This window comes from Coenobita brevimanus, chromosome 66 (genome assembly GCF_032717465.1).
Source record: "Coenobita brevimanus isolate Jiangsu-jjx chromosome 66, ASM3271746v2, whole genome shotgun sequence".
NCBI classification, from domain to species: domain Eukaryota; kingdom Metazoa; phylum Arthropoda; class Malacostraca; order Decapoda; family Coenobitidae; genus Coenobita; species Coenobita brevimanus.
The window spans coordinates 37,725,954-37,741,847 of record NC_137019.1 but is presented as its reverse complement, the minus strand read 5'-3'; the positions used below and the strand labels follow the sequence as shown (position 1 = coordinate 37,741,847).

Below are 15,894 nucleotides of genomic sequence, written 5' to 3'. Positions count from 1 at the left end.
CGCACACACACACACACACACACACACACACGCAGTCGCATTTCCGCTTATCTTTTATCCGGTAGCCACACACCACTCTACCCAGACCCATTTGCCGTCCATGCACTGCTTTTACAAATAGTCCACGACCTCCTGCATCCCTCTCATGAACGGATATATCTCTCCCTCTACCTTTCAATGCTATCTCTCGTTACCTCTCACCTGGGGGACCTTATCTCTCAATTTACCCCACCTGTTACCTTACACATAGTCTTTCCAGTCACATATTCTTATTACCTTACACTCACTCTTACGTTATGTCACGCATGCTCTTACCTTACACAGATTCTTATTTCCTTACATGTACTCTTAACATGCAACATTCTCTTACTTTGCATATTTTCTTCCCTTACGTGTACTCTTACTTTACATACATTCTTCCCTTACACACCACATACTCTTACCTTATTCCACACATATTTTTTATCTTACACATTCTCAAGTCACTTGCCGCTTCTCACTGTACGCCATATCAGCCTTTGCCATCTCTCATCTGAAGCTGTCTCTCCTTATGCTACCTTATCCTGCGCCCATCACCTTATTTTGCCCCTTATTTTTGGGTATCTAATTTTCTTTTACCCAATTTTACGCCACTCCATATTACACCATCCTACCTTACGACCTCTCTCACCTGACGCCGCCACGGGAGTCGTCATAATTAAGCCTGTGGTCGTGATGGTACCATGCGATGTGCAGGGCCGTGGTGGTGGGCATGTCTGACACCTGGCACTGTAGCTCCATCGTTGACCCCACACGGTAGAACTTCTCACCCACCTCGACACCACGCTCGTCCAAGATCTGTATGGACGCCTCTGCGGAGAAAACAGAGGAAGGTATTAATATATGGAATAAACGAGGAAGAAGAAGGAAAATATGTTGGTCCAGGCTCTACACGGACCCCTCTGTGGACAAAGGGAATGGGTTAATATGGACAAGAGGATGTAAAAGAAAGAATAGACATAAACTGAAAAAAATAATATTTTTATTTATGTCTCTGAGAGAGGAAAGAAGAAAGGGGGTGATTGATACAGAAGGAAGAAAAGAAAGCTAGATGGAGAAGAGACACTGTACATCCCCTTGAGAAAAGTATTATTGCACTTAACATTTCGAAATAAAGACTAACGAAACTATTTCAGTATTGCATTTACAAGGTACTCCAAAAGTAAAGTATCAACTCTGCAAGTGAAGGCTGTGCTGTTACTGACTGAAAGTAAAACAACACTTCACATTATTAAACTTAAAAAACATTGCAATAAGGATGTTACCAGAGACCTGACGAAACGCGCCTCCAAATTAATACAGTGGGATGGACGGGTCAGTTGATCCCTTGAAGATTATAACTGGATATTAATTCAGCAAGAGCCATGTACCATTTAAGACAAGAGGAATGCCAGTATAACACCCGTATGTCATGCAGGGAGACAGAGCTCAGATGGTACCTAAATCAGTGTTATATGCAAATTACTGGAATCACATATCGGAGAGGAAATCGTAGAGTACGGGAAAGGATTTAGGCTATTTTGTAAAACGATTGGTTGTTTGACAGAACCCTAACTAACCATAGTCATAGAGTAAGGGGCACATATTTTGGGGGAAGGCCGAGCTGTGGATTCCATATGAGTACACTGTGATTTCAAACAGATATTTGATCGCGTGTTTCACGAGAGACTGTTGAAAAAAGATCAGAGTTAAAGCACAGGAGACAACTGCTTAGACTGGATAAGAGTCTTCCTTTGCAACGGGAAACACGTACTAGATGGACAAGCATGGAATGGAAGGATAACATCAGCGGGATGCATCAGAGATCAGGCATAGAACATTGTTGGTTGTTATTTATACCCTCGAGTAAGGCTAAACGATGACATGGCAAGAGTAGGTGAAATGAAGAAAATTTCAAGGCATTTGCACAAATGGGGATGGATGAGGGTGACTGTAAAGCGCAGGATAAAACACAGTAAACTGGTCAAATAATAATACTCATTGTTTCACCCCAATAATGCTAAGTACTGTACACTGGTATGAAGACTAAGACTGTTACTGTCAATAGTATAGAATATGGTAGGCAAGAACCACTCGAAGACAGAGTAACATTACATGAAAGAGGTATGGTAAAAATGGAACCAATAGTAATAAAGAAAGGAAATGAAAGTAGGACAGACAGAATTATGAAGAAAGTAAGTGAACAATAAGGAAATGATGAAAGCAAAGTGAGAGTAGATGGGCAGTAGAAAAGGAAGCAGAATATAAAGAGAATCAGTACCGATATGACAGAAGTGGAAATAGAAATAATGACACGGAGTCTTGGAAGAAGTTAGCGTAAAAGAACAAGAAAATGATAGAAAGAAAATGGGAAAAAGTAAATGTGTAAAAGGAAATACAAGTCAGAAAGATACTATAAAGCAAATACAAGATGATACCTGAGCAAGAAAAATGAAGAAGGGGAAGAGACAGGAACAACAAAAAAGACAACATAGGAAGTGAAGATAAGAAATGTACAAGGCAAAGATATATAGCAAAAGGAACACTCCACGATTTTGCGTGTCATCCTTGCGCAAGGGCTATACCAATCTTCTGTGTATCGTTTCAAGTACAATATATACAGCAAAGAACAAGACAAGATGAATCTAGAGTCAGTATGACATAGAAAAAGTGTAGACAAAGCAAGGAAATATAGCAGAAGAGGCAAGAAGAAGGAGCTAAACCAAATGAGAAAAACTGAGTTGAAAAAGCAAGGAAACTGACAAAAAAAAGTGAGACAAGAAATGGAAACCAAAGAATAATCGTACGAAGGAGAGCAAGAGAGAGAGGGGGGGGGAGGGGGACGAAGTGGATGAAGGGTAAGGTGGAAGGTAAGTAGCAATAAGCAGAGTTATGGAGGCAGTGAAGGAGCTAATCGCCCACTGCCATTACACACACGCACACACTGAGAGGTAGGTGGGGGAGGGTAATTGCAGGGTACGGAGGACAGCGTGAAAGGCAGGAAAGTAGTATAGGAAGTAGATAATAAAGGAGATGAATAGGTAAAGTGCAAATGGAATGGAATGTGATATGGTAGGACAAAAGGAAGGGGAAAATCTTGACAAGACAAAATGTAAGTAATTGTGGAAGTGTAAAAGAATGTGAAGAGGTGGGGACAGGATAGGGTGATTTAGGTAAATATAAAGGGAAGATAAGGAAGAACAAAAGGGAGTAAGAACATAGGGAAGACAAGTAGAAAGAGCACAAGAGTGAGAAAATGGAAAATAAGAAATGTAAGAAAGCTGGCATAAGAGAGAGATAATAAGGAAATGGGAGGGGTTTAAGGAAGACAGAATATTAAACAATAGATGTGAGGAACCGGGAAACAGAATGACTGAGAGAGTGAAGAAGTGAGAGACAGAAGAAGCCGAAGAAGAGAAAGAGAAAAGGGAAGGGAAAGAGTGAAACTGGAAAAATGCTGAAAGTCTGGCATTGCAAAAGAAGGGAGTCAGTGAAGAGAGAATTTGAGAATGGGATAAGAGTGTGTAAATGAAGAACAGAGGGAGTCAGTGAAGAGAGAATTTAAGAATGGGATAAGAGTGTGTAAATGAAGAATAGGAACAAGGAGAGAGTGATGAACTGGATCAATGGAACGGATAATAAAGTGTGGGAGAAAGAAAGAATTAGGAGAAAACACATAATGAAATGTATAGGAAAATGGACGGAAAAGGAGAAAGATTTTGAAAGTGACATGGTGGGAAACAGGAAGCAGAGGAACGAAAGTAAAGAAAACAGAGTGAAGTGTTGGTAAGTAGGAAGAGAAAATGGAAGTAATGGAAAAAGATAGAAAATCAGGAAGAAGGAAAATGAAGAAGGTAGAGAAACAGAACAAGAAATAGGGGGAAACCTGAACGCACGGGTGGAGTGAGTTATTGAAGAGTTAGGATTAATAACACAGGACATTCCACCATCTTTCATGGATGACTTAGGATGATGATGGGAAGGGATCTCTCTCTCTCTCTCTCTCTCTCTCTCTCTCTCTCTCTCCATAAAGTGAGAAAACACGTTTATGAAGTGTTTGCTCCAATGATAACCACTGTCAGAAATACCGATTATATGAGGGTCAAGCTAAGACATACGTAGCAGCCTCTCCGGCCTTTGTCTTCCGCTAATAATATATTTCAATGTGCAAAAACGGATCAATTTTGTACATAAACACGGTTCTTTCCGGGACTAGGGGCGTGCAGTTTACCTGTAGCCCCAACCAGCTGATGAATATGTGAGACTGTCTCGCTGGAAATGGCTGAGGCACATATATACAAAAGGAGGCAGTTTAATACAGGATGTGCCAGAGAGGACTGCTAAAGGAAAAAGAGGCAGAGGTAGGCCGAGGGAAACCTGGTTGAAGACAATGAAAAGAGAAGCAGGGGAGGAGTGTTGGTACCTGAAGGAGATGGCAAAAGACAAATATTGGTGGAGAGAGTTCATCGAGGCCCTACGCATCCCGTGGGGTGCCACAGGATTGATTGGTTGATTGACTGACCAACCAACTTGATATTATTCACCACTGCAAGCTTTACAGTAATAACTAGCAGAGAGCTGAGGCGTGCAATGTGTTTGAAGATGTCGGAGTTGGTGCTGTCAGCCCCAGGTCAACTACTATCTTCCTACCTCTCCAGCCTAGTTATGTCCTTTGTATTCCATTCTCGTTGTTACCTAACGATTTTATTCAACTCAGGAGAGACCACTAGAGGAGATTAAATTAATAAAGGCTACATTTATCAAATTTTATGTCAATCCCAAAGTGAGCAAAACCGTCTAGACACGGCGAATAATGTACAAAATATAGCCATTGCTTTTAAGGGTTAATGTGACCTGCTAATTACAACGGTAACTTATTGACCACTGCGTTCTTTTTCAGATGTGCTGTGATGGTTTGGTTTTCAGTTAATTCAAAGTGTGGACTGCTATCAAATGTTACCACCATGTCGGTCTTATCTGACATACAAATAGCTATTGGCAAAACATCTCGACATTTTCATACACTGCTCTCGCCATAGACACTCCATCCTGATTCGCACTTGACCAGTATGAGGAAGATTAAATTCTTGTTATTAATATCCCTCACGTGAAAAGACCCAGTCTCACAGTGGATCTAATTCAGTCACATTTAACAAAAAATCTTTGTTTCGCTCACTTTGTATTCCAGATTTCTTAAAGAAAAAAAAAATGATGTCCCCTCATCTTCTATGCATCTTCAGCAGTCAGGCATAATTCATTTCCGTATCCATCAGTTTTTAGCTGCGCCATTTATCCTTTCAGCTCGAGGACGTCTGCTTCATTATACTCTTGCTACCTTATAGCGATTATACTTAGCTTTGGTGAGACCTTCCATACTGAAGGGATATAATGACATTTGTTAGGTCTTCACGTTACTGTGTTGATATATGGCACTACGGGTATATTTCCCCACTTTCTTCTTTCATCCAATATTTTCCTGATCTACAACATTTGTTCAGTTTCATTCATTCCTGTTTCTTCCACACACTTCTCGGTTTGGTGTCATTTCTTCATTTCTTCACTATTTTGCTTTAGATAGTGTTATAATTCGGCAAGCAAAGGCAGACTAATATCTGGTGTCGGAATCAGATTTCAAAAATCGCCGATAATAGGTGTCATATTGAAATCAGCTTTTTCTTACTTGCTTTATACGCTACAATATACACACTGGGGGAGGCGGTGGCTGAATCGGTACAGAGGCGGCCTACGGTCCTAATGGACCCAGGACCGAATCCCGGTTGAAGCAGCGAAAAGTTTAAGGATTTGAATTTCCTAAAAAGCGGACTTTCCTGATCTACCAGATGACCCGTCGACATGTCGTAAAAATATCCCCGCTAATACCAATACACCAGTCCTGTATGAGACAGCCCTAGCATGTATTCAATATGGACGGTGGGTGTTAGCGCCGAAGTGGTGACATGTGGAGGTGTAGGAGGACTACTGGGCCTTGGGATAGGTCACAGGCCCCGAGAAATAGGGTCTGAAGCCTTTGCCCAGAGTTGGACACGTAAAAAAAAAAAGAAAAAAATATAGGTAAGATTAGTATCACTCCTTTTTAAAACTATGAAATTAGCTTTTCAACATCACGTTCTTACCACAGCAGTGAGAGTTATATGACACTGACAAAGCGAATGTCATGTTCGCTACACACGATGGTGGGAACTACTGTCTATAATCTACCTACCAAATAGCAGTGTTCAGATGACTGACTTGCTTTGGTGTTGGTGGTGTAAGAGCTGTGAGAAATTCTGAATGTATTTTATTCATAAATACAATTCTTTTCCAATATTTTGTTTTACTTGTTACTGATCTTGTGTACAGCGTTCCCTAACTTAAAGGAAGACCACACACAGCATGTTAGGAGCACACGTCGCTTCAGTACAGGTGATGTCTGTTTGCCTGCGGAATTGAGTCTGGTGATGGAATTTTTGTTTTTTTTCATATTGCTGTGAGATCATGATGAATGAAAAAAATAATTTGTATACAGGTACTAGTAACTGTAAGCTACGAGCTATTATGAGAGTCACTAAGAAAATACCATCATTTAATGAAAAAATACAAAATCTTATAATTATCCTTACATCATTGATTGTGTTATATCTTACCTCTTATGTAATAGTTATTGATGCAGAATCATTACTTTATGAAAACTGAGATTGAAGAACTGGGTATATCCATGATAAGAATTATCTAAAGTGTTCAGAGTCAAATTGTTACTTTTCTCATAAGACTACGGGACGGGAGGAGTACCGGCGAACCCAAGGAGGGGCAAGAGGGTGAAAATCCATTTTCTAGTGACAAAGAAGAGCTCAGAATCAGCCTGCATGCCTCACTTCTTTAAAATCCATCAGGTCATTTATAATAATATTCAGTGCACCCAAGCGGTCACACACAGAGGCAGACATAAACACCGATTATCACTGTACGGTATACGGTGATGAGAAACACACACACACACACACACACACACACACACACACACACACACACACACACACACACACACACACACACACACACACACACACACACACACACACACACACACACACACACACACACACACACACACACACACACACACACACACACACACACACACACACACACACACACACACACACACACACACACACACACACACACACACACACACACACACACACACACACACACACACACACACACACACACACACACACACACACACACACACACACACACACACACACACACACACACACACACACACACACACACACACACACACACACACACACACACACACACACACACACACACACACACACACACACACACACACACACACACACACACACACACACACACACACACACACACACACACACACACACACACACACACACACACACACACACACACACACACACACTTCCAGTACTCACCTACGACCTGGAGGTGGATGGTACGTATGAGGGGTGGATGGGAGGACACCTGACATTGGTAGGTACCTTCGTCGTGTCTCTGCACATATCGGATGCGCAGCTGCCAATCTTCGGGTTGTTCAAAGATTAAGGCGAACCTGAAGGATAAAACAAAGAAAGATTAAGTCTGGTGAGAATTGGGTAGTTAAAGGTAAAAGGGCCGAAGGGTTAGGGATGACGACAGGTTAGTTTAGATGCAGGAGCCGGAGAAGGCGGTCAGGTTAGGTGAGAGGCAAATCTGTCGGAGACGAGAAATGTCAGACTCGGTCAGGTGATATAATATTTAGTATAGGTATGTATAAAAAGGGCGAAAGGTAAGAAGCTAGGTCAGGTTAGGACAAGGGCAGACAAGGGCAGGAAGAAAAAAATATTTAGTCAAGTTAGATGACTGTCAAAACCCGTGGTAGAGAGCATACATCAAGTTGTCAGTCCTGTAGGTGAGGTTAGGTAAAGAACAAGAGGAATACTAGTATAGGGCTGGGTATCAGTTTAGGTCAGGCGTAGAAGGTTATGTGAGAGAAAATGAGGGAAGTTAGGCTGGGTCAGAAGAGATCAGGTGAGAGGCCAACCTGTAAGAGGGCAAGAAGATTAGGACAGATTAGGTCAGGATACAAGTTTAGATTAAGAACACACACACACACACACACACACACACACACACATTCCGTTTCCTGTGCACTCCATTTAACAGAGACACACTGCGGTGACGTTGGTAAAGTAATGGGTAACACATATCCGAACATAACGTAACTTACTGTAACGTAATTCCAGCAGAGTCCATGATGTCAGATAACCATATTTACCTGTGACGTGAGCGAGCTTGTTACACCTCCTCTTTAGCGATATGTTTTGCACGTTCACTCCTTCAACCTGAGAATGAACAAGGTGTGGACGAAAATAAACACCGCCACACCTCCGTCTCACAAGCTTGGGTCATTTCTGGCTGATGAGTTACAGCGGGAGGGTGAGGGAATGGTACGAGGCAGGGGTAAGTGAGGCGAACCTGTCAACACATCCCCACTCGCCCCTCACCCCACTGAAATTTATCAGCCGGAAATGACCCAGTTCTTGTGCACCCAGACTAGGCAGCGTCTCTGTTTTTGACCGCACCTGTAATTATATATCACTCTTGCTAGAGCAATACGACTAATTGTAGTTAATGAGAGAATTTTCAAACTCGAGGAGTTTGTTGTCACCTTCTTGGATCGCTGCACCATCAATGGGCTCTCCTGAGCTGACTAAAATCGTCAGGAGAAAACAAGTATAATATATCACAATAAACGGGTAAGTATCCTTTTAAGTGTTACGGATACAGTTAATGCTGACATTTTTAATTATATATACCAGAGGAGCAACGTTTAAGAGCAAACACATCACATTTCTCAAGAGTCTCCTTCCTGTATGGTATCATATTATAGGCTTAACACAAGATCAGTTTTCTCTCTGACATGTACAGGTATAACAGCCTAGGGGACATCGAAAGTCAAATAGAACATGCATCTTTACTGGGATGGCTGTTTTGGCATCCGGTATTTCAGCATACGTCTTCTTGTGGTTCTGTGTCAACGCTTTTACGCATTAATGGCTATAAAATTATTTCGAGGAACTGAATCGAAAATCTGGGGAAGGTGTTTCGAGATATAGTACTAAACCCAGGAAATGCACAGTAAATTTCTTGCCAGTCAACCAATAAAGAAAGTCATGAGGGAACGGCAACGAAAATTCAAAAGCAAAAGGACAACAACTAGTGGAGAAAAGTTTGCCTCTGGGATCGGACTAAAGCATTTGGCCTAACCCTGTGGCCGTGACCTGCGAGTATTTATTCTCAAAAACTCTCCAACACTTTTTCGCTCGAACACGTGTTATTTTCTCTCCGGCTTACGGTTAATTAATCGTACTGAAAGAGTTAAAAAATCGTAAGGTATTTCATCAGTTGTTTGTAATTCTTCAGTTCCTCCCTAAATTTACGTATGTCTGGAAAGTGCAACGTAAAAAGATCAACAAACTATGCTACTCAAACCACACCATAATGACGACGCCCTTAATCTGATTATTCTTGTAATATCCAGACGAATTCATTCGCCTAAAGAGAAGCTGTTCAAGCTGTAAAGATTCGATAAAGCCTTCATTAATGGGTATGGTGGGTAAATCTTCCATCAAAACAATTCGTAACATTATAATTATCGCTTAAGATCAATTTCATCAAGTGGAAGGGGCACATTACTCCTGGTGACGTTCCAAATCCTGTCTCCCCCTCCCCACACTCTCCCGTTACTGGAAATAAATAGAATCGATTTTAGCTCTTCCAGCGGACGCTCCTGCCTCTCTTTACCTAACAGTACGAACAGTCTTTACTACACCATATCTTCACCATATTCACCTTCTCTACTCTTGCTTACCCTGCTCCAGACTCGACACTCAACGAAGCATCCTTCCTTTCCTTCCTGCCCTCTTTCCTTCTATAGTCCTCTATCTATTTCTTATGCTTCCCATTACTCATCACTATACATTTCCTTCTCTTACTTTCTTTCTATCTTCCTTTCTTCCTGTTTGCCCTCCTCCCTTCCTTCTTTCCTTCCTTCCTGCATTAAATACTATTCTTTCACACATCCTGCCCTTAACAATCTCTTCTTTCCCTTCCTTTCTTCCTAATTTCTTTCCATCCTGCCCTAACGTTCCTCCCATCAGATCAACCTGTCCATAACTCACTATTCTGAAATTGTTCTTTCCATCAATTTCAGCCTGCCTTCCACTTTCCCTTTCCCCATTCCTTCCAGTCCAAGTACTCGTAGTCTGCCATCTTTCATGCCCCCGTGTTCCTGCAATCTTGTCTTCCTTCATTCCTTTAGTCATTCCAACCCGATATTCCAATTCCCTCCTACTCTTCTCATCCTTCCTTCGTCCTTATGTCACCCACTTCCCTCAGGCAAGGGAGCGTCTTCTGGCTGGCTTAATAAATTTAGTAACAGACAAAATAAATCACTTAAAAAGAGGTCTTACGAAGCTTCCTATGCTACCCTTACTTACCTTGTGACCCTTATCCTCTGCTTTCCTGTCCTCAGGTAAATCGGTTCCCGATGACGCTAAGATGTCTCCCCCAGACCAAAGGAGGGTCAGGTGGCTACAGCCTGCCCTCGCACACACACACACACACACATAGACACACACACACACACACACACACACACACACACACACACACACACACACACACACACACACACACACACACACACAAACATATATACATACACGTATACATACACACATAAATACATACATAAATTAATATATATAAATACATACATACTGTAAATGCATATATAAAAATACCTACATGAACACATACATACACAAATACATACATACACACACGACTAGAAAAATAAGCCTCCACTTTTGCATCGCTAGCGCAGGTGTAATACAAAATATTTAGACTCACAGGCTGGAGGGGGTGTTTTACGACGCAGATGCACAAACAGATAAGCTCGACAGAGAGATGAAAAAAAACTCCCAATCCTTTAGGTTATCCGAGACCTTAATTAAAATCCTGGAGTCTGCTTGAAACGAACCAGTAAGTTTTATATCAAAGGAAAGCGAAGCAATCAACATGGAAAGTAAGAAATTCAAGTGTATAAAACCTAGAAAAATGTGTCTCTTAGAAGGAATACATTTTTCTTGTTATCTTCCAACACACAACCCCATCTCCAACATCAATACCACACATTCCAACACACTGCCACACCCTCTAACAATGTACCATATCACGACACATTACCGCACCTCCAACCTCATACCACATTTCGGAACGCACTGCCACACACCCTAACCATGTACCACACTTCCAAACACAAAACCGCATCTCCTAACACACTATCACACTTCATATCATAGTACAACACTATCATAACTGCATCTCCTACTGCACTACCACATTTCCCAATACATTACCTCACCAAACACACTACCACTTTTATAAAAACACCACTCCACCTCTTAACACATTACCACACTTCCTGAAACACAAGCACATCTCATAAATTACCACATCCCTTAACACACTCTTACGCCTGACAGATAACCATACCTAACACTCTATCACACTTCCTAACACCACCACATCTAACCCTCTACCACACCATACACACTATCATACCTCCGAACACAGTACCACGCCGGTGAACACACTATCATACCTCCGAACACAGTACCACGCCGGTGAACACACTACCATGCCTAACAGACAAGCAAATGTAACAGACTACCACAACTCCCTCACATACTAGCACAAGTAACACTACAACAACTAACACTACCACACCTTCTAACACACTACCACACCAGCTAGTACACTGCCACATTTAGCACATTACCAGGCCACATAACAGTAACACAGCTCACTAACATACTAGCATACCTGACACTACCACACCTACTAACACCCAACCACATCTTTTCTAAAACTAACATATTCTTTATATAGTACCATGCCTAACACACAACCACACCTACTTCACAACTGCCACACCCAAACACTACCACATTATCATCATATACTACCACACTTAACACAGTACAACACCTACCACATTCCTAGCACACTACCACATTTCCCTCCCTGCCACACCTAAAACACTACCACACCATCTTCAAATACTGCCACATCTCCTATTGCAGTACACATCTCTCTCACACACTGTAGTATATGGCAGTTACTTCCTTTCCGAACATTCAGGAAGGTTTCATCTGCTGTAGACATGTTGGTGTCTGACGAGGATTATGCCAGCCAAGCAGCGTCTCACAGCGGCTGCAGACGGGTCTCGTCAATAGTGGGTGCCAAAGGATCACTGTCACGGTTCTGTCACATTTTTCATGTTTCTTCTTTGCTGGCCCATCGGCAGTTCTCAAAAGGAGGTAGCCCGGTGATCCGTGCGTCGCAAGTCTCTTGATCGGCAGCCTGTTACCCACTGGCGGTGGGCGATGCACCATGTGGTGGTAAGAGACTTTTTCAAGAAGTCCTTGTGCCTCATTTTCGAAGCTTTAAATCATGGTAGTCAGTGGACAATTCTCCAAACAGTATATTCTTTGGCTGGCATACGTTCTCCATCTTGGAATCGTGTCCTGTCCAGCAAATTTCTTTTGAGGAACACAGTCTCTGTACTGGTGCTCTTTGCCCTTCGAGGGCTTCTACACTGGTGACGAAGTCACTCCAGTTAACGTCCGGAATGATGCGGGGGAAGCGGCAGCAGAAACATTCGAGGAGACCCAGGGGACGGTGGTAGGTGACCCAAGACTCAGCACAAAAGCGTGTTCAAAACGACAACATTGTTAGCGCTAATCTTAGTGTCTTTCTTTCTTGACGGTGATGTTCCACACGTCTATAGAGTCGACTGAAGGCCTCCTTTGAACTAGTGAATCTGATGTATGTTTCTCTGTCGTTCTTTGCATCAACGTCATTGTGCACCCAAGCTGTTGAACTGGTGGAATGATTTCATTCTGACTAATGGAGAAGGTTGGTCGGTGGAGTGGGCCTATAAAAGGTACCGGAGCCAACCCACCCGTGAACACATCGTTTATACGTTTCTGCCCGGAATCGTGCAAAGTCTGTTCTTCGCTCTGCTAAAAATAATTTCATCTCAACTCTCCAAATCGAATTCTTCCCGCTCCTTCGGGCACCTTGCCAAAAACCTTTCTAACAACTTTACCTCATCATCCTTCCCTCCTCTTTTCTACTCTGATGGCTCTGTAGCTATTTCTTCTACTGATAAAGCAGAACTCTTCTCTCAGATTTTCTCATCCAATTCCACGTTAGACGATTCCGGTGCTGTTCCTCCATCACTTCCCCCCTCTTACTTCCTCATGGCTGACATTAAAATTTCTTCAGCTGATGTATTTTCTGCCATCACAGGCCTCAATACTAATAAGGCATATGGGCCTGCTGCAGTCCCTCCTGTTGTTCTCAAGAACTGTGCTTCTGTGCTTACACCCTGCCTAGGTAAACTCTTTCGCCTATGTCTATCAACTTGTACCTTTCCTTCTTGCTGGAAGTTTGCTTTCATTCAGCCAGTCCCAAAGAAGGGTGACCATTACCAACCCCCTAACTATCGTCCAATTCCTTTAACTTCCTGGATCTCAAAAGTTTTCGAGTCAATTCTTAATAGAAAAATCTTAGAGCATCTTTCCTATTACACCCTTCTTTCTGATCGTCAATATGGGTTCCGTCAGGGACGCTCCACTGGCGATCTTCTCACCTACCTTTCAGACTCCTGGTCATCCTCCTCTCGGGACTTTGGCGAAAGCTTAGCCATTGCACTTGACATCTCTGTCACGAATCAAATTCGCGACACACTGCGTTTGAAAGACTGGAGATCATAGGCAGCAGGAAATACAGACAGAGGGAGATAGTTCCAGAGTTGACCTGTTGCATAAATGAAGGACTGGGAGTAACGGTTAACTCATGCATTATAGAGTTGGACAGATAAGGGATGAGAGTTTTTTTTTTTTTTTTTTTTTTTTTAATGTGTCTGACTCTGGGCAAAGGCTTCATGGCCTATTTCTTGGAGGCAGTGACCTATCCCAAGGCCCAGTAGTCCTCCTACACCTCCTCATGTCACCACTTCGGCGCTAACACCCACCATTCATATTGAATACATGCTAGGGCTGTCTCATACAGGATTGGTGTATTGGTATTAGCGGGGGTATTTTACGACATGTCGGCGGGTCGTCTGGTAGATCAGGCAAGTCTGCTTTTAGGAAATTCAAATCCTTAAACTGTTCCCTGCCCCAGCCGGGATTCGATCCTGAGTCCATTAGGACCGCAGGCCGCCTCTCACCCGTCGTAGAGGTGGAGGAATGCATGCAAACAGTTCAGAGGAGCAGTGACCATTAAAGTAGCGATAGAAAAGAGATAAAGAGAAAACAGTGCGGCGAAGAGACAGAGGTTGAAGGGAGTCAGTAAGAGGAGGAGAGTTAATGAGACGAAAAGCCTTTGACTCCACCCTATTGAGAAGACCTGTATGTGGGGAGCCTCCCCACACATGAGAGTTGTATTCCACACAGAGGCGGGTAAAACCCCTGTATAGAGTCACCAATTGTGTAGGGGTAAAGGACGAATGGAGTCGGCTTAGCACACCTAATCTCTTGGATGCAGATTTTACAAGATATGTAATATGATCTTTCCAAGATAAGTCCCGAGTAAATGAAGCCCCAAGCATGTTCAAGGATGATGCAGGATTAAGCTGAATATTATTAAACATTAGTGGGTATACCTGTGCAAGATTTTGTCGGGTTGATAGGTGTAAGAACTGAATCTTAGATGCATTAAAAACAATCAGATTATTTTTACCCCAGTCAGAGATACGAGCCAAGTCAGACATTAGGTGTGCCATAACCTCATCCCTTGTTTGTTGAAGTAACTGCTGAGATGGGCGTTGCGGGTACCGAATGGAAAAGTGAAGGGTGGAGTCATCAGCGTATGAGTGGATAGGGTTAGATGTACAGCTTAGAAGGTCATTGATGAATAAAAGGAAGAGAGTTGGTGATAGGACAGAGCCCTGAGGAACACCACTGTTGATAGATCTAGAAGAAGAACGATGGCCGTCTACAACAGCGGCTATAGAACAACCAGAAAGGAAGCTAGAGATGAAGGCACAGATAGAAGGATAGAGACCGAAAGAGGGCAGTTTGGAAATTAAAGATTTATGCCAGACTCGATCGAAAGCCTTAAAGATGTCAAGTGCAATGACAAAGCTTTCGCCAAAGTCCCGAAAGGAGGATGACCAGGAGTCTGAAAGGTAGGTGAGAAGATCCCCAGCGGAGCGTCTTTGACGGAACCCGTACTGACGATCAGAAAGAAGGTTGTGATAGGAAAGATGCCTTAAAATTTTTCTATTGAGAATTGACTCAAAAACTTCTGAAATACAGGACGTTAAAGCAATTGGACGATAGTTGGAGGGTTGGGAATGGTCACCCTTCTTTGGGACTGGCTGAATGAAAGCAAACTTCCAGCAAGAAGGAAAGGTACAAGTTGACAGACAAAAGCGAAAGAGTTTGCCTAGGCAGGGTGTAAGCACAGAAGGACAGTTCTTGAGAACAACAGGAGGGACTCCATCAGGCCCATATGCCTTGTTAGTATTGGGGCCAGTGATGGCAGAAAATACATCACCTGAAGAAATTTTAATGTTAGCCATGAGGAAGTTTGAGGGGGGAAGTGATGGAGGAACAGCACCGGAATCGTCTAAGGTGGAATTGGAGGAGAAAGTCTGTGCGAAGAGATCTGCTTTATCAGTAGAAGAAATAGCTACAGAACCATCAGAGTAGAAAAGAGGAGGGAAGGATGATGAGGTAAAGTTGCTTGAAAGGTTTTTGGCAA

The 15,894-nt window shown here is 42.6% G+C and overlaps 1 protein-coding gene and 1 non-coding gene across 2 annotated transcripts in view; both read right to left on the bottom strand.

Annotated features, from left to right (window-relative positions):
* Positions 1-15,894, bottom strand: part of LOC145405348 (lachesin-like) — a 64,209-nt gene that overhangs the window by 20,006 nt on the left and 28,309 nt on the right. The window contains exons 4-5 of the mRNA XM_080276758.1: positions 7,485-7,621; positions 671-851 (exon numbers count right to left, since the gene is read on the bottom strand). Coding sequence (XP_080132884.1) covers positions 671-851; positions 7,485-7,621 — 318 coding nt within the window. The remainder of the gene's footprint in view (positions 1-670; positions 852-7,484; positions 7,622-15,894) is intronic.
* LOC145405402 (U6 spliceosomal RNA) lies at positions 2,550-2,651 on the bottom strand. Its single transcript, XR_013898353.1, has one exon. It is a non-coding gene; the product is annotated as a U6 spliceosomal RNA (small nuclear RNA).